Source organism: Harmonia axyridis, chromosome 1, assembly GCF_914767665.1.
Source record: "Harmonia axyridis chromosome 1, icHarAxyr1.1, whole genome shotgun sequence".
In the NCBI taxonomy this organism is placed as follows: domain Eukaryota; kingdom Metazoa; phylum Arthropoda; class Insecta; order Coleoptera; family Coccinellidae; genus Harmonia; species Harmonia axyridis.
This window is the reverse complement of record NC_059501.1, coordinates 13,352,968-13,377,205: the sequence shown is the minus strand read 5'-3', so window position 1 is coordinate 13,377,205 and position 24,238 is coordinate 13,352,968. Positions and strand designations below refer to the sequence as shown.

The window sequence follows — 24,238 nt, the reverse complement described above, 5'->3', positions numbered from 1 at the left end:
TTAGTTCAAGTCAAAAGAATTCTGAGATCTCCTTACTAGACAACGAATTTGTGATCCTGATACAAGATTTCATAATTTTGTTTCAACTTGATAGTGCTGAAGAGTATAATAAGGTAGTATTTTCCCGATTTGGCAGGAGAATTAGGTAGAGGAGGGTCATAATCATGATATGGCGGAAGTATGGAGACAAGTAAAGGCAGGGCGGTTTTAGGTTGAGATCTCAAATACCTCAGTTAAATTTGTTGATAAGTAGGTACAATTCAAGAGAGAGGTTTCGCATTTGCATGAAGAATAAAAATTTCAAGTGTCATAAAGGGTGTTTTTTTAGAGCTATAGAACTTCAAATTGCAATAAAACAATGATGGATTATTCGATCGACATGAATTTTATTTATCCACAAGATAATCTTGTGGCATTACATTTTAAATATGATTTCTGGTATATGACCGCCACGGCTGGCTCGGATGTAGTCCAATCTGGACGTCCAATTTTCGATGACTTTTTCCAGCATTTGTGGCCGTATATCGCCAATAACACGGCGAAGGTTGTCTTCCAAATGGTCAATGGTTTGTGGCTTATCCGCACAGAACAATGACTTTACATTGCCCCACAGAAAGTAGTGTAGCGGTGTTAAATCACAAAACGTGTCTTTCAATAAATCGATTGTGGCACGAGCTGTGTGACATGTTGTGCCGTCTTGTTGGAACCACAGCTCCTGGACATCATGGTTGTTCAATTCAGGAATGAAAAAGTTAATAATCATGGGTCTATACCGATCACCATTGACTGTAACGTTCTGGCCATCATCGTTTTTGAAGAAGTACGGACCAATGATTCCACCAGCCCATAAAGCACACCAAACAGTCAGTTTTTCTGGATGTAACGGTGTTTCGACATACAGTTGGGGTTCAGCTTCACTCCAAATGCGGCAGTTTTGTTTGTTGACGTAGCCATTCAACCAGAAGTGCGCTTCATCGCTAAACAAAATTCGCTTATGAAAATCGGGCAATCTCATTTTGGGCCCATTCGACGAATCTACGCCTTACTTGATGATCGTCTGGCTTCAATTCATGCACGAGTTGGATTTTGTAAGCACGCAAACCAAGATCCTTCCGCAAAATCTTACATAAAGTGGATGGACACAGATCCAATTCCTGTGCTCGATGGCGGATAGACTTCTTCGGGTCTTCCTCAATGCTACGCTCTACAGCAGCAATAGCTTCTTCTGTACGCACCGTACGGCATCTCTGGGGATGCGAGTTATCAATAAGAGTAAACGTGGTGCGAAAACGTTCCATGGTTAATCGAATTAACTGCTCTGATGGACGATTTTGTCGACGATAAAGTGGACGTAGTGCGCGATACGTATTCCGCACAGAACCATTATTTTCGAAATAAAATTGCACTATTTACAAGCGTTGTTCAGGCGTGAGTCTATTCATGATAAATTGTTGATGTTTCATATTGATATCGAAAAAAAATACACAATATTCCAGTAACCTCAAAAATGACTGATCACATCATCAGGAACATACAAAATAAGAATATCGGACAAAAAAATCCAATATTTTCATGACCACCTTCGAGGATCACATATAGGTATAGGCTACAATTTTCTTACGAGAGAACGAGCACTCAAATGGTGCTGTCTCCACGTCATTTCTTTTCCAGTTCTTGTATCCATCATGGATTTCAAACTACAATCAACTGTCTGATGTGTCCATAAAAGTTTAATGAAACCCGCTATCAAGTGAATTTTTCATATTAACCCAATAAATAAACAAACCACTACACTGATAACCATCAGAAAAGAAAGAAGAGATTCAGTAATTAAAACTTGAAGAGTCTTATTCTCTTTCTCTTCCAGGTGGAAGTCCAATTTCGAAGCACGAATCGAGCGGAGGAGAATACGAGAGTGACGAAAAAAATCCCGACATTATTCCGCAACCTGTTGACGGTGAAGATTCTGGCAGCGATTACATGAGAAAAAGACAACACATCTCCACGATAGAAACATCTCCCAGTAGAAGTTTATTACATCAGGCCAGCAATTCAGCCACACCGGTTAGCGGAGGGTACATGGGTTATTGCACCCTCAGGAATGGCATGCCCCTACACGAATTAACAACACAATCTGTAAGTTCAGCTCAATTATTCTTCATATCCCATTATGAAATTTTCAACCGGTTCATCATAAACTAAAAAATATTAAAATTCTGAAGCTTCTGCTCGTTCGTTTACCTGAATACCTACTGATCAATTCTGGTCTGATAGGACACAAATGTCTTTCTGTGGAATGTTCTTTACTTGTTTTCACTATTTTTGTCATGTTATGTTGACTTATTTTATTTTATGATGCGTAATTTTACCTTTTATATACCTTTTGGAAATGTGTTTTCATCTGGTGTTTGCATATGCAGAATGTTGTTTGTTCAATTTATATGATAATTCAAAATATTGATGGGATATTGTTAGCTATAAATATATTTGCTTCTCATTTTGGTGACATACCAAACTATATTATTTATTTTTATTATTTCGCATGTCTATTCGAAATATAATCATATTTTACTTTCGTCATATGAGAATTGTTATATTCATTATCCCTGCCTTAACAATACAACTGGATTCATAGAAAGATGTCTCCACTTTTTGTGCGATTTCCTTACAGTGGTAAATATGTCAAGAATGAATTCAAGAAATATTTAAAATTTAAATCATAGCAATTTTTCAATGAATCCTGTTTGAAATCATGTCACATGGTATTCCTATGTGAAGGAGGAAAATCAGAAGGGATCTCGAATGATCGAGTTGGCGAATTTATAGAATCTCCCCATTCTATCCATCTTCTTAGGAAATTTCCATTGAGAATCACTAGCTCTTCCGGACTGTGGTGGTGCCCCATCTGACTGGAGCCACATTTAACGAAGAGCTCTACTAATAGAATATGGTCCATGAAGATTGATGGGTTTTTGTCTTGGTGAATTTCTGCTCTTAGAAATACTTCAGTTATATCCGTGCTTATTGCTTATTGATGGTCCACAATGCGTTGACGGAAACGCGATGATGTTATTTTTTTAACTGTCCTCATTCTAACAACAATCAGTTTCTATGTGAAAATGGAGCCTTTCGATATTTTTAGTATTCATTTTGCTTCAGTGGATAATGTTCATCCTCGAAACTTCTTCAACAATTAGAAATTATGCAGTGGATGTGGTCCTAACTTGATGAAAATAACATTCTGAATAGACCAACCTGTATATACAGGGTGGACAACGAGTAACTGTTCATAGATTCAGGGTGAATGAATGGTACTCAGGGGAGACAGAAAACAATAAGTGATTAAATATGAATAATATAATATATTAAAAATAAATATGAAACTTAAATGAACCAATTAAAAAAACACAAAGTATCGTTGAACATGGTCAAAATACAAGAAGTGTACAAAATGAAAATGTAATAGTCCCAAGATTTCATAGAACACATTTACAGCACAGTTTATCTTATTATGGACAAAAACTATATTGCCTTCTTCCATTTGAGATGAAATTGAATATTAATGTAAAGAACAAAAAAGATAAAACAAAGCTCAAAACTTATATTGTGGAAAACTCTGGTATATTTTACTCTGTATTCGAGAATATGCGTTAGTTTATATTGGAAGCCTCTGTGCATATCGTAAATTCGAATTGCAAGAATATAAACCTTGTTTATTACTTTTGATAGATTATTTTGATTTCAGGAGGGTTTCATTACAATATTCAGGCATTCAAAAATGTTAAGCATTATTCTTTTTTTAAGGAAAAGCATGTACGGTTTGTATGCCTTTCTAGTGAAAGACACTTTTCGAAGGATAAATATATGTGGAATCAGATAATATTAACAACTATCCAAAAGCTGTGTAGAAATCAATAAATCACCTTTTATCTCAGAAATGAAGAACCTTAACTTATCTATTCGGTCTGAAACATAAACACCAAAAAAGTTATACATCTGATAGTGTACTTTCAACCTATATTATTCAACATATATTTATAAATAAATTCAAAATGCTCTATATGGAAAAGACTTACACTTCTAGAAACTCTTGAAATAAATTATAATTCCCGAAATATTCTTTTGAATTAACGAACAGATGTTAACTCATCGTCATTATTGAATATTTTCAGATATTTTGGAAATCTCAGGCGACAAATGGCCAATATAACTGTAAAGTTCATTTTGTTTATGTTTTCATGTTCCGGTCGACGTCCATTTTTTCAACTACAAGTTAATTTATATCGTTTCCCCAACTATCTCACAATCCGGATCTCATTCTAAATTCCCGTCAACAATATCATTGAAGGTAAAATAAACGAGTCTACTTTCATTTCCTTCTCAAAGACTCGGAGCAACTAAATGGTAATTATGAACTTGATCCGCGCCACAAGCTTCTTTGTGCTTTTGAGTTCCCACCTAAATTCAAACAGATTTCAATTCCTCTTTTGAGTGACTTCCTTCAATTTTTCAAAAGATAGAATTTATTCGCTGAGTGGATGGTAAACCTCTTCATTTAGGTAGACGTATTCATTGGGCCCTTCTTTTCGGGTCTTTTCAATCTTCACTACTTGTTATATACTCGAGAAATAAAAACCTTTTCAAGAGATTTTAACAATTGTGGAGAATCGCATTATTCGGCATGAAAATAATCACGTATTTGAAGAATGTATTAAGAGAACAGAAAGAGAGAAAACTTATTATGAATCTAGGAAGATTCAGGTCAAATTCTAGCAAAATAGTTCATAAGCTGACAAAAAAAATAGTCTAGGATTGGAAGGGCATTCCTTTAGTTTCTTGTAAGTAATGTAATGTTAGTAATGTAAGAGATGCAATATGTTCCCTTAAGAATAGTAAATCGAGGGACTACTACGGACTAATAACATCACTCCTGAAAAGGAATATGAATCATATAGTGAGGCCTCTCACTAGAATGGTGAACCGTTGCATTAAGGAGGGGTTTTTTCCGGACTGTTTGAAAGTGGCAAATGTAATCCCTATACTCAAAATAGGTGACATGAATGACAAAAAGAACTATCGACCGATTTCACTACTTCCAATTTTCTCAAAGGTCTTCGAAAAAATAATTTATAATCAGGTAATGGACCATTTCGAGAGTGAAAATCGCTTTTAGAAAATCAATTCGGATTTAGAAAGAAATCGAGAACATGTGATGCTATATTAGGTTTTGTTGAATATACGCTCGACTGTTTTGAGAAGGGCTTGCTTTCACTATCAATATTTTCAGATATGAGTCGAGCTTTCGACTGTGTTTACCCGAGGCTCTTCTAAACAAGCTGGCAAAGTATGGGTTTGATGAGGTTAGTCTTAGACTAATTATGTCATATTTCACAGACAGGAAGCAGAAGGTCTTCTGCAATGGTACCTGGTCTGCAGAGGGTCTGTTGAGTCTTGGGGTACCACAAGGTTCCATTTAAGGACCCCTATTATTCATAATCTTTATGAATGATTTCTTTATGAATGGTTGAACAGCTTGCGAGAGCGGCAGAGTTGAAAGCCTAGGAATGGTTTATATCAAACATGCTAGTTTGCAATGCAAAAAAGACAGAAACCATGTTTTTCAATTTGAGAAGGATTTCAAATCATAATACCAGTGAATCGGTAAGGTTTCTGGGAGTTCATCTAGATCCAAGTCTCACCTGGATCTCTCATGCCAATGAAACAGCATCCAAAATTATAAAAAATACCTTCCTGCTCCGTAACTATGATACTCTTTATCAATTAAGAATTGTATAACTTTATTGAGTTATTTCTACTATTTTTATATTCTGACAATGATGAGAAATGCTTTATACCATTTCGAAGTTGTTGTATTTCTCATTGAATCCTGTGACGTGTGCAATACAATGAATTTTTTTGAAGGAGCATCAATAATAATAATAATAATAATAATATTTATTCGGAAATACATATATATATACAATTATAAAGGTATTTGATCTTGAGATCCTATGTAACCTAAGATATCTATCTTTTCTCGATGAATTCAATATCATAATATTTTTTAAAGAGATTTCTTTTCTAACCTAATCCGAAACCACACGCATCTTTGTATTTTCTTTATCTCACCTGATTTCAAAAATATATTTCGACTCCTTATTTGGTAATTGCCTCCAGCTTTTCAAAAGCGATAACTCGCTAGCAACAATTTGCAATTCAAAAACCAATTTCAATTGGTTGAAAACCTCTTTATTCAAACCCCCCCTTCGGTTCTCTCCTTTCTGAATCATCCAATCTTCACCACTTGTGATATACTCGAAAAATAAAAACGTCCTCGAGAGATTTTAACAAATCGTGAAGTGTCATATAATTCGGAATGAAAAAAATCACGTAGATGAGGAATGTATGACGGGCAAGCGGAAGGAGAAAAATCAATCTTAAATCTGGGAAACTCCAGGCCAGAATATTTCCGCCTCTCCGCAGGAATTCGCTCGGATATAATCTCTGGTATTCGAAGAACGAGTTCCTCGTCTCCTGAATCTTTCAGGGAAAATAAATAGGATTTTCGCTTCGATTCTGCCTATCATGGGACAACCGGTGGATAAATGTAGAGAGAAATGCCATGTGCACCCAAATAAAACAGTTCTTTAATCACCGTCAAATAACACAATGAACATGCAGGGGGTGTCAACCTGCTTTGTTAAGAAATATCCTACTCGTCCCATTTTCATCTCCTTCTTTCCGAACAGGGAGGAAGTATGGGATGCTTAATGACCTTCGGGAATTCTGAGTGGAAGAGAATACTTATCGAATCGAGATGCCTTGAATGAACTGAAAGAGTTCCGATCGAGATTCCTTTGAATATTCATTCATTAGCTTATTATTATTATCCTTCAATTTGATTTCGAATTCGTTTAAGACCACTCCCAGTTCAAAATTCGAAAATTACAGACATTATGACGAAAAGATAGAGCAATGTGTTCATTTTTAGATTGTAATTTATTGATTGACCTAATTATGAAATCTTAGATCCCGAAAATCAAAACGCAATGAATTTCCAAAATGGGTTTGTTCCTACCAATAGGAAAAGAGTCTTGAAATACTTCGGATGATTTGTGGAACCTTCTATTTTCAAAGTAACCAGGAGACATGTTTCGACTTTGAAGCTATACTCGATTATCTCCAAAAATTGTAAAATAGTTATTTATAATACAAATACAGAAAACATTGATATTCTGCCACTAGTTTAAAATTCAAAAATGGGCCACGAAGTGGCTAGTTTTTGAATTGCAGTGTGATAGCCTTCTGTATGAGTATTATACATAATTTTCTCTAATTCACTGAATTATTATTGAAATTAATGAGATATTGCCATAAATATCGTCAAGTAATGTTTTCCACAACTGCTATGAAAAGTAACATATTCTTCATAGCTTACTCAATTCCAAAACTATGTATTGCTCATACTGTGAGAAATATTATTCCACACGGCACTTTGCCCACACCTCGCTTGGTATACCAATGATATTGGGCTTTTGAGCAGTCTTTTCTAAACGCAATAAATGAACAGATACTTTCAACGAAGGCCATTTCGAATTGAATTAGGTACATTACTTGAATTATTTTAATTTGTGCAGTTGTAGGAAAAGTATAGTGTGCAACATGTGGAGAAAGTCCTTTTCTCACTCGTGAGAAAAGTTGGACTTTCCCCACTCGTAGCACAAATTACTATTTGCATTGGAAAATGTGGGTGCGCAGAACAGTTTTCTGTGTCACAAATTTCACAGATGGTAGATGAATTCAGGGCAAGAGAGTTCAGAGTACCAACATTGAAATATAATCATGAAATCTTTGCGAATCTGCGATAGTATCTCACGATTTTGTTCTACAAGATTTGGCAGAATGAACGGATTAGCCACATAATTAGATAAAATGAGATGAAACCATGGCAGAAAAATTCCGAGTACTAACATATAGTAAAAAAAAATATAACGCAATGAAATCTGTGTGAATCTTATAGCGTATTCGACTGGCTGCATCAGTTCGAATTAATTCGAGCTAATTATGTCATTTAGCACTACAAAAATTTGAATTAATTCGCACTGATGCTGCCAGTCGAATACGCTATTAGATATTCTCGCACGATTTTGTCCTACAAAGTTTGACAGAATGAACAGATTTTCCACAGAATTAGAGAAGAACATAGTTAGAAAGTGAGAAAAAATCCTGAAGTATTTGAAAGAATGACAAATATTTGTGAATCGAAAATAGTTGAAGCAGCTACCCTACCTCTAAATGTCCAGACCCGCTGCTGCTCAAAATGTTCATTATTAATTGAAATCGAATTGCGCAAAATGGCGAATGCGTCGGTTCGATAAATCTTCATACCAATTATCTGAATACTATTCTAGGAATGAAAACTGAATTCCTACCTCAAAATCCGAAAAATTATTCAGATAATCAATATGAAGAATATTAACGATAATGGCATAGTCAAACAAAATACTACAAGTTATAATAACTGATCAATAAAATACAAAAAAAATCACTTTCAAATTGCATTATTCAATTTCAAATTAGACCCTGGCTGAAAAAGTAGACTTCCGCTAATAATAAATTCAATGATGAGAACATTATCACAAATTTTCTTCAGTAGTCGTCGCGAACCGTTTTTTATATCCTTTAATGACTGAAACAGGTGCCTTGAAGTGGTGATTCGAGCTGTGGAGAGAGAAAGAAATCAGGTCTGTGAAATTCGATAGTTATTCGATAAATTATACAGATTATATTTACCTACATCATCAATTATCTGATTAATCAAATGGGTTTAATGCATGCCGAAGAACCAATATTATGTTGACGCATCTGTTAGTGATATTATCCGATTGAACACAACAAATGATTTGCTGCCAGAAATTGAACTTTCGGTTCGGTGGCGAAATTAATTTTTAAAATATGAAGAGCATGTTATCATCACAAGTTTAATTCCAATGAATTTCCATAGTTGCATTTGCATTGTTGAACCAATTTACATTGACAATATTTAGTTGAAATCTCAAACTTAAAAAACCCGTTTGTCAGCTTTTCAGATCTTAGGATTAAATTTGATGATTTCAGTTGTAAATTTTTAAAGGTAAAAAATCTAATAATCAAATAAAAACTTGGCAACACATAATGATGAGATTGAAACCATATATTGGCACGATATTATTAAATATAATATATTTCTCTGCGAAGTCCTAGCGTTTATCGTTTCAGACTTATAAATTTCATAATATTTCTAATGATCCCCGAATTGCCTAACTGTGACTTATTTTTGAGAGATTTTGTAGATCTTCTCAAAATCATCATTTTTGTAGAACATTGTACTTAAGTAATCAACCAAAGCTCCATCGCACACTTGAAGAGCATTTCGATAGCACTCTTTTCACCGGCTCATTCCAGTTAAACTCACGTAGATCCCGATCCAGTAGGAATATCGAGAAAAAACTTTGCCTATGTTACTCAGGATAGTGTACCTTTCGACAGGTGAAGAATTTTTGAAATTGATTCAATAGTTATTTAGCTTACTCACAACAAACATATAAAACATTCAAACAAAAAGTAACATATTTATAATATAAGTATAGATAATAGATAAAAATTATTACATAACAGGCAAATGAAACTCTCGACCAACGGTATTCATCCACTACAATTCTCCCGACTACACGTCTTCAATCTTCCTTTGTCCAAAACATCTTAAGAGCTGTAGATATCAATACCTACGAAACTCGGGAATTGCTAAACAATTATTTACGATTCGACAGAAACCCTCCGAGGGCACTGGATAAGGAGGACAAGAAATCCCCTTTTCCTATCTGTTATTATCGAAATTATAATATAGTGTCATTCTGTTTCGAATCGGAGACCGTAATGGGGTCACAAATTACAGGAGAGCCGTCCTCCGTCTCGTATTACCAGAGAAGGCCAAGTTCTGCCTAACAAGGTGGGGAGTCGGACCGTGGGAGGGCGAATTAATGAAATAGTGAAGATGTTTCAGTCCGTTGAGGTAAAAGTTTGAATGGAGTTCGCCAATCTGAACCGGCCTCCTGCAATCTGGAAAATATGAAAGTAACGCTCATCCACCAACTCGAGTTGATGGGCTAACAGTCTTGTTTTCGTTTGGGAACTGGGAGAAGTTTGGATGGGATTCTTTTCATCCGTAAATTGAATTAACAAAATGATCTGAAAGACTCGAAAACATGTCGAGGTTGATTTCTTTAAGATCATGGAAAAATAAGGATCTACCTCCTCCTTCATCATTTTCTGTTCGATCTACCTCCGCATGTGTGAACGCAGTATAGCAAATCTGTTAGTTTGATGTTTCTATGCTTTATGTTGGCTATGTTCTATGTTTTCTATCCTGGTCCTCCTTGGTCGGATATCAATAGTTATTGCTTGGCGCGAAGGGTTGATGAACTAGATAGTGGGTAGCTAAGAGCGAAAGACCAAAGAGCTAAAACCGAAAGGTGGGAAGCAACAAAACCAACAAAGTTATTGCTTCGTTCAATTTTTTAAATAATTGTCATTTTTTTGGACCTATTTTGTGTAATAAAATCATTCCATCGGATACTTGCGTGCCAAATATAAGGTGTTGCAAAAAGAAATCCATCATTTTTGCTTAAGAAACAAGGCTTTAATTACCATAGTTAGAATGTTCCGATTTAGGTCAAATATGAGCGGTTTTGTTGCCATTTTGAAGGTAATAGCATTATGCTACTTTTATAGAAGCCCTCGTCCCTATTGGCAAAAAATTGAGACAGTTGATTTTCAAAAGACTCTGTTGAAACGAATTTTTCATCAGCAAAATTGTTCGTCCTCGACAGGAACAGATGATAATCACCTGTGCCAAATGCGGATTATAAGGTGGGTACATAAGAACCTCCCAACCAAATTCCTGAAGATTCTGGCGAGTCACCGTCGATGTGTAGCCTGGCGTTATACTGATGACACAATATGAAGAATATTGTGGCATCAGTATAACTATTGGCCAAAGCTGGCCGCTTCTGGGCGATTTCTTCCTTCAGGCAGTCCAGTTGTTGACAGTACTGTTCCGAGTTAACAGTTGTGCCGTAGGGGAGCAGATCATAGTAGATAATTCCCTGTCAATCTCACCAAATACACAGCAAAACCTCCCTGGTCGTCAAATCTAGCTTGGCCACCGTTCCCGCCAGCTCACCACTTTTCGATCACAACCGTTTTCGCTTGACGTTGTCGGGAGCTATCCACTGTTATCACCAGTCACCAACCACTTCAAAAATGGGTCGATTTTTCCGCAATTCAACAGCCATTCGCAGATGGAAATTTGGTCCATGAGGTTTTTTGCGTTAACTCTTGTGGTTACCATACATCGAACTTCTTCTAGAGACTAGCCTCGTGTAAATAGTTTCAAACGGTTTTTTTTACAATCTTCAGCTTTTGGGCATTAGAAAGAGTGCTTAAATGACGTTTGGACACGGCAATGTACATTATTTTATTGACATTTTCGACAATAGGCCTTCCAGTGCATGCTGTATCTTAGAAATCGAAATTGACGAAACCAAAATGTGCGTAATTTTCTGTTACAGTATCAAGATCATAAACACTATTTACATTTTCAGGCTCCTTGCTTGCATTCAAGCCTTCATCAAAGAAAAATTGTAAAATATAGAAAATTTTCTCATTGTTAATGTCCATCTATGACGCTCGCTCAAAATAAACTGAGCCAGCTAATCACAAAACTGTCAGAAAAGTTTTTGTAGTACGAAATCTCATATTTCTAACGCCTTCTAGTGAAACCCGATTGGACCTATACAAAGCGATATACAGATAAAAGCCATATATTGGAAAAATAATTGATTCTCTGGAGTATTCTCACATTAAAATTATTATTCTGTTCAATTGAACGATATATGTGAAGAAGATAAAGAAGTCCGAAAAAAGTTAACTATTCAACCAAAGCTTACCATAGAGAGTCAACTTCAGAGAACTAACTAGCTCTACCAGACCGTTTTGTAAAGCGTTCACTAAATAGCTGCATTGAGCACTCGTTTACCGAACAAATCCGCTCTATCGCTTCTTAAAAATATGTGTAAAATTGGAATTATGAGCTAGAAATGGTCTCAAACGATATAGAACGGAGACCTAGAAATTTAGAGTATTCAGGGTTAGTTCGGACGCCTCGGTTAAGTTAGTAAATGCGCAAAATAGAATTAGAGGTTCCGTGAATACAGCCCTTCTGAATTTTGTTATCCTGATAATATCGAAACTACACATTCGATCTCAACGAAATATTGCATTTAGATGTGAATTTACAACCAGAAAAAAAATTGAGAAGAATATCAAATAAATAATACCCAAAATTTCCGTAACCACATAATCTACGGAGTGGAGATATTGAGTGTAGATATTAAATAAAAATTTCAAGCTTCTTGCAAAATTCAAGATGATCACACAGGATTCTCAAGTTCGGAGAATCGATACCTACAGTATCCAACGAATTATTTCCATCACAAATTCGATACACTTCCGAAAACAAAAGGATGGATATTAGATATTAGATATTATTGGAAATAATAAACCAAAACTTCGATATCATGATCCGAATCCACTCCAGGCATGCTACGTTATTGCACATTCGGACGGCTAAACTAAACCGAACCTCAGATACCAATTTATCCAGAATAACCTCGTGTTATATTGGCTTCGATTGATCTGCTTTTTTGGCAGAAAAAATATGAGCCCCGATATGAATGTAACAAGAAGATTACAGCTTCGAAATCCAACAAAACACATCGAGAAACTCCGATCGGTTACCTAGTAGGATAGCTTTCGATTTCCAATGGAAGGTCCATACGTTACAAGATAATCTGAAACGTCAATAGGCATTAAATCCTTGCTTTCCGTCTAAAAGGGTTTCTGTGTTGATACAACCATGTCGGTAACTAAATGAGAAAAGGGAAGGGATTGAGAATAACCACGTTTGAGACTTGCATTTTAGATCACGTGCTTGCTATCCTGGAGAAATTATGAGAAGTAACGGGTATCCTATTTTCAACTGTCAATCCCATTATTCATTTTTTTCTTCAAGAAAAAATTCAAATACATTCCGCATTGAATTCATTCAGTAAAAAGCGAACAAGAGAATAAAGAAGGAATTGTACACAAAAAAGTCGAGTTTTGTAGTGCCCTAACTCAGAAAACCTTTCAGCCGAATTTCGATCTCAACTGGAAAATTTTTTGTCGAAAAATTTTCGTAAAATTTTCCGTACCTAACTAACCCTTAGAAAATTTAAAAAATTAAATGTTCCCTCATGGAACTATTGTATCTTTTTATTGATTGATTCGACTATGTAGATCACGAAAATGCTTGCGTTTGGCTTTAGTATATTATTTCAGAAGTTATAGGTAATAAACTGAAATTTTCGAAAAAAAAATGGATGAAATTCCCGAGGCTGCAACTCATCCAGGACGTAAGCTACGCCCTTGAAACCTCACTATGTTTCAAATCAGAACCCGATTAATTTAGGAGATATAACGATTTTTGGATGGAAATTCAGTTTTCTCCCTAATTTCGAGTCCAAATTTCCTCAAAACTGTGAGGTCTACGCAAAATCGGTGAGCGGTGCCAGAATTGACGATCCCTGATTAGCCGAATTTCGATCTCACCTGAAAAATTATTTTGTCGAAAAATTTTCGTAAAATTTTCCATTCCTAACTCTTAGGAAATTGAAAAAAAATTTATAGTTCCTTTATGCTTGCAGTTTGGCGATTAGTGCTATATTTCAGAAATTATAGGTAAAAATCTGAAATTTTCGAAAAAAATGAATGAAATTCCCGAGGCTGCAACTTCTTCAGGACGTAAGCTACGCCCTTGAAACCTCACTATGCTTCAGATCAGAACCCGATGTTCGAAAAAAGTTTTTCCCCTAATTTCGAGTTCAAATTTCCTCAAAACTGTAACTTGTGGATTAGACCCATTCACGTCCAAGTCGAGGAAATGATGTTGAAAGTATTCTGTCGATGAAATAGTTCTTCAATAATTAACATATTTGCAGTTTTTCTTGGATTGTCTGGTGGTTGTATGGAACTTGCTCTTTGTGCAGTTGTAAAGATTCATCTGCTTCATACAGTACTTGCTTTGTCTTTAAAGTATGTTCGCAAGCATTATTGTTGCCCATGAGCAAGTTCTATAATGTCTAACAGACCATGCCACCTCGGCAGTGTCGTCGTCCCAATGCTGCTTTTCGTATGGTTCTTGTGTGCTTTTGTCATCAAAGTTCTCATTTTGTGCTGGAGGTTTTCTATATCTGATTTACTCCATGGAATTATAACAAAAGAGTATGTTAGGATTGAACATGCATATGTATTGATGGCTCTCGTCATGTTCTTGCTGTGGAGGTTTGTTTTTAAAATTTTGTTGGTTCTCCTGATGAACTCAGTCTTCCTTCATTCTCTGATGGTTGATTCGTCGGTTTTGTTTAATTCCTAGGAATTTTAAAGGTCGTCCGATTTCATTGCTTCTATCTCTTGTCCATTTGAAAGAAATCTAGGTTCTATTTCTAAGGTGAGAAAGACTCCTCCTAGTAATCTCGCGACATTCCTGTCAGCATGTCTTGTTTCCTCATGCGAAGGAACAATGGACCAGAAGGTCTCAGTGCTTCCAGAATTGGCACCGCTGAAAAAGAAAGAAGACGAAATAGATCTAAACTATTAGGAAAAAGAAAATGTCGACCGCAAACACAATAATCCAATGCATTTAGGGTAGGTTTGAAGCTGAACCACAAGGGTGAAATCTATCCAAATATTACATGGGAAATTTTATTTACGAATAACTAAATAAATAATAAATAAATAAATTTCCATTTCTTTTTAAATTTTTTCATATTACTTTTTTTTCAGCACCCAACTTCCCTCATGAGTCCTTATCCACAGTACACTCTGCCAAGACAATCTCAACAGGCTCAGTGGCAATATGGACCAATCGGACATCTGCCTCCTGGAATTTACCCCATACCTTACCAGGGCTCTCATCTCCCACAGCAAAGACAGAGACCAGCCTCTAGAGAGCCGCCCATACCTCTTCAACCGCTTATGCAGCCCCCTGAGGAAGAATCATCAGTTGAAACTCCTCTTATGATAAATAAACGTGAAAGCACTGTTTGACATGCAACTGTTTTGTAAACGCTGCTCAAATCATCTTCGATACCTTTCTGACAAATTTCTTCAGGGTACTTTTTCATTAAATTCAACCTTGGACTTACGTAAGAAGGAGATTAACAGAATAAATGTAGACAAAATATCTTATCCAGATCACGTGATGTTCTAGTGGATGTTCGATTTCATTTTCAAAATTATTCTAGAGCTTAATCTCAATTTCTATCGTATCATCGGATTGTTTTTTCTTTCTGCAGTTTCTGCGATTTCGCAGATTGACTCTTGAAATCAACAATTCCTGCAACATTTCCTCATATCATATATATAGCTTCTGCTATCTAGGTACAATTCCTAAAGTCTTATTGTTATATTATCATCACACCGCAATAAAATCTGAGGAGGAGCTTTATATGGTACAGACATAGGTAGGTTAAGAACAATTTACTTTGTTTTCTGCTAAGAATCAATTTCCAATCTCGTCAAAAAGATAAATCTCATTGTCCCGCTTCATTGTAAACTGATAAATATTTCAACTGGAAAAAATGAATTTCCTTCATTTGGCCAGATCTGCACATGTTTTCATTTAAAACGCAATACTCAGTTGTAGTGTAATCAGTGGCGACACTAGGGGGCAGGGGGGTCCCGATCCCCTCTAAAATTTGACATACTAAGGCTTAAATAATTACAAGATCAGCAGAACTATAATTTTCGCGTATTATTACGATTTACTTTGACCCTCAAAAAAAAATCCGGCTTCCCCTTGGTCCCCCTGTTTTTGAAAGCTAGCGCCGCCACTGAGTATAAAAAGTCAAAAAGTAAATAATAATTACTTAAAGAAGTGATAGTGACATATCCAATCAAATACTTAAAATTCAAAAAATATTTCAGAATTATCTGAATACTTAACTCAATACATATTTTGAAATTTGAAGTGATATTCAACATTTACGAAGTGAAGTGTTGAGTCAATATCTTTAACTTTTGCCTATTTTATCGCAAGCCCGGCTAGCTCAGTCGGTAGAGCATGAGACTCTTAATCTCAGGGTCGTGGGTTCGAGCCCCACGTTGGGCGCATAATTTTTATTGAATTCAGAAGATATTTTCTTTATTAATAATCCTATAAATCCAATATAATTGACAAAAACTCGAGGAAAAATTAAGTAATAAATTTATAATCAAATGAATAATAAGCGTTGAATAATTGTTATAACTCTTTCATGAAAGAAAGCAATTTGTCAATTTTTCATTACCGATTGCGGTGTGAGAACAATTGGAAGTGAATACTTCATTTGGAAAATATTATTAAATCATTTCATATGCACAATTGCAGCGTTTACGAAACACTTTGTATTATGTTTATAGTAAGCAAATTGAAATTTTCATTATGTATAATTTATCATTGTCTATTATTGTTAATAGGTAAATATTTGTACAATTTGTAAATAGCATGATTCTATATAAGTGAAACCTGAATGTGATAATTATCATTAAGTAATAAAATTTTGTATATCACTGTTTTGTAGGAGTTCAGTGTCAAGATTACAAACAATTTTTTTCATTTCATAAAACATAATTCCGTAAAGATCTTATCTATGTACATATTTAACTAATACATCTGTGTAAAAGTGGAAATAATTAATGGTGAAAAGATTTTAATTATGAAGTATTTATTATTTTAAGCACTGTACAACTCCTACTGAGAGGTGGTCCCCTTTTATGAATTTAAATAATATCGTATCAAATATCAAATTTAAGATAATCTGTAAAAGGTGTATATATGTAAAAACAAAACAATGTTTTCAGAGTGTATACCATTTCTCTTCAATTCTTAATATTAAGAAGGAGTGTTCCCAATGTTTTATATTTCCATTGACAGTGTCCTTGGAATCTCCACGATCAAAATCGTCTGTTACTGATGAAATATAAATGTACTTACTCTTAATCAAATGCGTTTCATTTCTTTTAAATTAATTAAGTAATAATATACCTGAATTTATAAAAAAAAATAATAAAAATCCTAGAGAGCATCAGGGACTTTTGAGCGCAAGTTCATTGGTCTGCTTTGGTATGAAAGTCAAAGTGGTGAAGAAATTCAAACAACTGCAGAAGTTACACTCAAGATGGAGGTCTTTCATCATTTGGTAAATGCAGTTTTATCTTAAGTGAAAAATAGTTCAATCTGTTTAACTGCAATAAATAATCATAAGATTATGATACGAAGCAACTCTGAAAATTTCAAGTTTTTTTGGTTTTTTCGTTCGAGAGTGTATACGACCAAAATTTAATTTGACTAATATTCGAAAAATACATACATTGTGTCAAAATGATATTTCCTTCAGTTAAGGAGGACTAGCTCTCAAAAACTTCTTAATCATGTCACAATAATGTTTCAGCAATGAAAGATAGATAAAGAGAAAATAGTTGGGAGAAATAAATTCTTGAATAATTCTTTGGATTTATTTTCTTTTCAAGCATACAGTGCAGAGAAATGTTTGCATCAAGAAATATAAACACAAAAATAATTCGACATGTTAATAAAGATCTGTGTGTATAAAAAAAATTGTTCACTGAAATGATATGAATTAGTTGATCATCAGCAAAGCAACAAAATCTCATTTGAAATCACAATGTTGTTATAACTATGAAATAATCATTTTCAAGTTAGAAAATATGAAAATAATAACAATAAATAGATACAATTCAAAAATTATTAGTTGAATTATTGCAAAAATATCTTCTTTATATAATTCTCACATTTGTAACAAGTCATGGATCCTCATGCCTAAGTAAGTTAGAAGCACCAATAACAATGGAAGAACACTTTAAGTTTAGATTGCATAAATTAATAGTCTAAAATCCCAAATAATATCGACCTTCTCTAATATGCTTATCAGATGGTATATCTTCAAACACATATTTTATTTAATAAATTATAATTTTCATCTTCTTAGAACATAGTGGAGAACGATCTTACTTGTGATCCTCTACTGTAACATTTTCATTGAAATAAAATTATTCAAGGTTAATTTGGAGTTGCGCAATTTTCTTTCTTGAAAAACAAAATAAGCAGTCCAAAGTAATCATCAACAGTTTCAAGAAATAAACAATCAAAATAATAACCTAGTTCATTACTGCTACAATATTTCTTGGTAAATATTCATTATTCGTTCAAAACTAAATTCAACCGATAGCTGAAGAATTTACTCATTTTTAAATATTTAACTGTGTCAATTTCGACATCAAATATTTCAACTATTTAATTTTATATTAATTTGTGAGTGCAAGAAATAGTAGCAAGTGTAACAAGCAATAAACTATACCTGAAAACTTTAATAAATAAATAAATTTAATAATTAAGTGAATTAATACGGTTAAGACTAGAAAAAGAGTAATATATATTAAGTTCTGTAAATATAAAGCTTTTAAATCTTTAATTTTTAGTAACAGGAATATTACTTTTGGAGCTTGAATTTCCAACCGTTTAGAAGAACAAATGGATTATCTTAATCCTAACTACCTAAGGCTTAGATAGTATAGCAAATGAACTCTCAACTGAATTAATATGCAATATTCTTCATTTGGCATAGCAATAGCACCTAATTTCGATAAAACTGTTAATAGTAAAAGAAATTTGATTGTAGGTAATCAAATTCAGCTTTGAATTTGAGACAAATGAACCTTTAAAGTTTCTTCCGATGGGGATTCCTTGAAAATATTTGATGATAGATCCATAGCAACATACAGACCACATAATAGTATAGGACCTATTATTGCACCTTCTACTCCCAAACAGAATACACCACCAGCAATTGCCAGACCAGTTAAATATGGGTGTCCACTATAATATAAAATTTTTCAAGATTTATAATTCTGCTTTCATATTAAAATTCGGATAATATATTTTTTATATCAGTTACTGCCTCAGACCAATGTTTCTCACTGGCTTAAGGTTACTGTCCTTACCCCTTTATTTCTTTGTATATTGTTGTATCAACTATTGACGTTGGTAAAAATTGAAATACTGCAAAAAGTAAGGCAGCTAGACCTCTATCTTGAGCCAGCCATAAATCAAGTACTGCAGGGACTCCTGCCCAATAAGTACCAAGAAAAGGAACAGCTCCAAGAATTGTGGCAAATGCTGAAAAACATTAAAAAAGTCATCTTGAAAATTTCATATATGGAACTCACCTGAAGGAAGATAAACTATGCGCACTCCAAAAAGATTATGTATAAACCAAGTCCAGAGTCCATAGAAGACAGCCATTTTGAATGAAGCAGCAAATACGCCATTAATAGCGCTCTCCAGAGCAAGACCGAGTCGGTTGCCACTGGGTGAAAAATTTGTCATAATCTCGACTGGTTTATACAGATCACCACTACAGTTCAGCAAATAGAATAACGTTGTCAAGAAAACAATCTGAAATTATACATTTTAAAAATGGGTATTCCGAAGGATGTTTCCTTTTAGAGATTTTTGACTTATTCAACTCAAAATATCACCCAGTATATAGAACCAAAGGTCTATATTGAAAAAAATTTTTTTTGATAGATCATTTATCTATATCTTTGCAAAATATCCTTCTACAATCACACAGTCCTATTGAATAATAAAAAATCTCAAAAAGGATAATTGAAGTTGTGAAAAGCAATCAACGACACTACAGACTTATATGCAGTAGTAGTTACAAGGCATAACACTAAATATCACTGTGGAGAAACCTTGTATCAAGGATTAGATAAATTAGGTGGAGACAAGGTTTTTTGAATAATAATAATAATTTAATCAATACATTAAAACATTATAAAATAAACTCACCAAACTTAAAATGAAATTCAACACTACTGTCCCACCTCCTAATACTACGGACATAATAGCACCTATTGATCCTAGTACAATATTAACATTCCCTTTCACAATAGACCACACCGATTCCAAAAGTGACATTAGAGTACCAATATTCTGCTTTCCAAATTCCATCAGTCCATTTATGTTGAACATTTCTATTTTGGACAAGAATACAAACAATAATGAATAAAAATGCAAGGTGATTGGTTACCCATAGTCATAGCATTCAAAAAGGACCGTCAAATGTTTTCCAGTAAGTTAAACCTAACAATGGTCTCTCTTTATGAAAGTACCATCACCAAATCTAAAGAACATGAAAATGCTGAATGAAAACTTTCATGAAATAAAAAACTAATGTTCGCAAAATTTTGGCTACTTTTTAAGATAATAGATAACAAATAATCAGCTCACAAGCATCAACTGTCACTTCAAAATATTTATATTTTCCGGAAAGCACCCCTTCATCGCCAAAACGAAGAGTCAAAAAACAATTACAACATTTGGCCATAAGTCATCCGTCACCCTGTATAATAATCTAATAATAAGTGATGGACAGTAAACATTATTCAAATAAATAAAAATAAAATGTTTACTATCTAGGGAAAAGTACAATTCAAATAGTGATCTCAAAAATATTTCAACCTAACCTAACTTTTTAAGTGAGGTAAATTAGTAGGTACTAATTCTATGGAAATATTGGAAATTCTCTGAAATAATTTTTTCAATAGTGATTTTTTCTGCTTTGTTTACATATAGAGGGATAAAATTCCATCATCAGTTTTTGTTGAAAAAAATGATATTTAAAGAGCAATCCACTGAAATCACAATAACATAGATTACCTGGAGATTTTTTAATATCCGACACAAAAGCTTCCCATGATGAAAAAACAGCTTCTTGAGTTACTGTTGGTCCATTTGGGGAGTTAGACGTCATCCATGATTGATAAACTCGATCCCACAGTTCAAGTACTTGTTTTTCAATTTTATCTGATTTAGAAGAATCAACATCGGTCATCAAACCTTTCACCTGAAATTGAATCCATCAATGTAATAATTGTCTTCCAATAGAAATCTTGATATAATTCATTGATAACTGAATAAAACCATTGATAGAGCTATGAGCGGGTAAATTTTGTGATTCTATTCTATAAAATTTTATCCGAATTATTATCTTGGGAGTTGCATGTTTGCGCTTGAGCAATGTGCATTGTCCAAACCAGATAAACATTGTGAAACTATTCGAAAGATTCATAATTGTCTAAAATCAATATTGCTAATAAAAATTTTGAACTTGGAGACCAAAATTTTTTGTCATCCCGAATGTAATCACAAAGAGGAAAACTCATAAGCATTAACTCTCATAATATACACAAAAACTAAAAATGGACTACTTACGGCTTTGGATATTCCTTCTCTTCCATACAAATAAGCATTATCCAAAATTGAGTCCAAAGTATCATCAAAAGTATCAGGTAGAAGTTGCCTCAGTTCAGGATTATGTACTACAGTTTGATTTATAATATTACTGCTAATTTGAACAAGCATTATGGCCTCAGCATAAATCTACAAATCAAACCTACGGGTATAAATGCCAAATATTTATTAATTCCATGTTTACCTGTACAATGATAAAAACTGAAGCACAAAATAAGAAAACAATCAGGCCTAAAATCACAAGACAACTTGAAACAGTATCAATACTGTCTTTCACTATATTTCTAATCGATGAATTTATCTTGTGAATGATCTTATAAAGTCCTCTTATAGGAATGGGCACAAGAGCATCATGCCTTTCATGCAACCATTTTTGAAATGTAATTTTAATAGAGCAAAAATGGATATAAATATATTGCCATATACGCAAATATGATCCAATATGTTTGACAATATAAAATAATATTGGCAATGGTAAAAGAGGAAGCAGTACAACATTTTTCCAAAATAACATTCCAGCACAAGCCCACATTAAAGTGTATAAATAAAATGTACTGCCATTTCTCTCTTCTTCTATATGTTCCACCAATTTTCTTCTGTATGAATTTATTCCAAAGTATACTAAACCAGGTTTAATCTTACTGCTGGGATAAACATGTGATTGTGAGAAGGATCTATGAAATTTTGAATATTTCAACGAATCTTTTGTCTTTGCTGATCTAGGGTTTATTGGACTAACAAATTGAATTCCTTGTTTCAAAGCATCCAATCTTTTACAACCCATATCAGAATTAGCTCTCATTACTGTGTCATGTTTCTTTGGAGAACTTTCAAATAGTTCAAGTGTCAAAGGATCATTTTTCTCAGATTTTTGGAATTCATAATTTTGTAGTTTTTCTTGAACAGTTTCATTACAGATATTGTCGGGGGACTTTTTTTCACCCTGAAATAACATTGCTTTTCAAGTTATTATTTTTAAATAAGAAATTAATCAAATTTATTCTTTATTTTACAATGATAATCATTTCAACATCCATTACAGAAGCATATAGCTTTTGTGGAAGTTTTAATTAAATTCACATTTACCTGACTCGAAACTTGTTCAGATTTCAACTTGTTTTCATCATCTTCATTATTTATTACAGAATTTTTTTCACATTCTTCTATAGAATCATCAGAGTATAATCCTCCTTGAAATGCTGCAATTAACAAATTCCAAATACTGATTTCAGTACCTGCAAGGAAATTATATATATTCTAAAAAGAGTTCATAATTTTCCATTATTCTCTAAATATATTCCACAAAATATCCTAATCATTCTAATGAAAATATATGTATTTCACATTCAAAAACATGAGATACTTCAGTAGATCAGCACCAAATAGTAAATGATTTTTGTATCATTGTATGAAAATTAATACCGTTATAATTTGTAAACAATATCTGATTGACATAGCTCATTACTCATCATTATTAATAGTAATGAATTTCGGAATTCAATAACTGAAATTGAGGAGAATTCCAAGTTAAGGATGAAATAATCAAAAGCCCAGAAAATTAGACTACATCAATGATAAATAAATGTAATTACATAGATAAATTTTGAAATAATATTCACCTTCTTCTTTTTTCTCTTCATAAATATTATATATTTCTGAAAAAAAGCCTCCCATTATAACAACTTGAAAAGCTGCAAAAACTGGAAGAGCATATGATCCAAACTGGTTAGCAATGGTAAGACATACTATTAACCATACACCAATTGCGGCAAAATGAAAAACTCTATTGTTTTCTGGAGTCCATAAACAATAGACCAAGCTCATATAAAATATCAGTCCAACAAATATCTAAAAGTGATATCATCAAAACTTGTGGCATATTTTAAAATATACATTTTCTTCTGGCTAACTTTTACTTACATATGAAAATGAAGTGATATTCAATACATATATGAGCAAAAGATCCAAAAACCATAGTAAGTTCCAAAATATCTTAATAAATAGAGAGGGTGTATAAAAATATAGGATTGGCACAAATATGATGAAAAAAGATAATGAGACAATAAGTTTTATGTGTCTCAATAGAGTATCTCCAATGAACTCCGAAATATTATTAGCAATATTTATAGGCAGTAACAGAATGCCAAGAACAACAGGTGTATGAGTTGTCTCTAACGTTTGAAACCAATCTTGAAACTTATCTCTTAAGGACCTTTTCAAAGGATGAAGGACAGATCCTACTAGAAGTGCCCACATCAAAGGTTTTATAAAAGGTTCTAATATAAGAAACAAAGCCCATCCTGCAGCACAACATAAAAATAATAATAGTAATGCTACAGCATTATATACTGCTTGCTTCAATGGTTTATCATGGCCTTGTGGTAATCCTCCACCGATTATATTGAATATACCGTCTAAAGGAGATCTTGTATCCATATTTTATTCTCTTAACTTAATCGTATATACATATCATTGTATTGTACTTATCACTGGATTCAAGATTAAGTTTTCCGCTTTTCCCGATTATTTGAAATCTATTGAGGTTATGTTCTAAAAGTGAAGGAGACACATCAGTAGGTCAAAACAATAAACAGAGGTTCGAGAACTAGGGCAATAGAATCAATAGAATAGTGCAGTTGAAATCAAGAAATTTATGAGAGATTATTTTATACAGGTCATAAATTAGTGGAGCAGTGGAGTGGCCTTTCTATTTCTAATAGTATTACTAATATAGACCAGTTACTAATAGTGACTAGTAACAGTAGTAACAATAATTTTTAT

At 33.6% G+C, this 24,238-nt stretch overlaps 2 protein-coding genes and 1 non-coding gene across 5 annotated transcripts in view; 2 read left to right on the top strand and 1 right to left on the bottom strand.

The window, feature by feature from the left end:
• Nucleotides 1-16,084, top strand: part of LOC123671389 (hemicentin-1) — a 482,600-nt gene extending 466,516 nt beyond the window's left edge. For all 3 annotated transcript variants that reach the window (XM_045605217.1, XM_045605219.1, XM_045605218.1), the window contains 2 exons: nucleotides 1,868-2,136; nucleotides 14,923-16,084. In XM_045605217.1, coding sequence (XP_045461173.1) covers nucleotides 1,868-2,136; nucleotides 14,923-15,186 — 533 coding nt within the window. In that variant the 3' untranslated portion in view covers nucleotides 15,187-16,084. The remainder of the gene's footprint in view (nucleotides 1-1,867; nucleotides 2,137-14,922) is intronic.
• Nucleotides 16,085-16,176: 92 nt separating this feature from the next.
• Trnak-cuu lies at nucleotides 16,177-16,249 on the top strand. Its single transcript has one exon. It is a non-coding gene; the product is annotated as a tRNA-Lys (tRNA).
• Nucleotides 16,250-17,620: 1,371 nt separating this feature from the next.
• Nucleotides 17,621-24,126, bottom strand: LOC123671386 (transmembrane protein 245). Its single transcript, XM_045605214.1, has 10 exons — nucleotides 23,378-24,126; nucleotides 23,077-23,305; nucleotides 22,544-22,692; nucleotides 21,642-22,400; nucleotides 21,419-21,586; nucleotides 20,864-21,050; nucleotides 19,994-20,178; nucleotides 19,366-19,594; nucleotides 19,141-19,315; nucleotides 17,621-19,015 (listed from the first exon to the last, which is right to left on the bottom strand). Exons 1-10 carry the CDS (start codon nucleotides 23,891-23,893, stop codon nucleotides 18,829-18,831), a joined length of 2,784 nt encoding a protein of 927 aa, XP_045461170.1. The 5' UTR covers nucleotides 23,894-24,126; the 3' UTR covers nucleotides 17,621-18,828.
• Nucleotides 24,127-24,238: the final 112 nt, after the last annotated feature.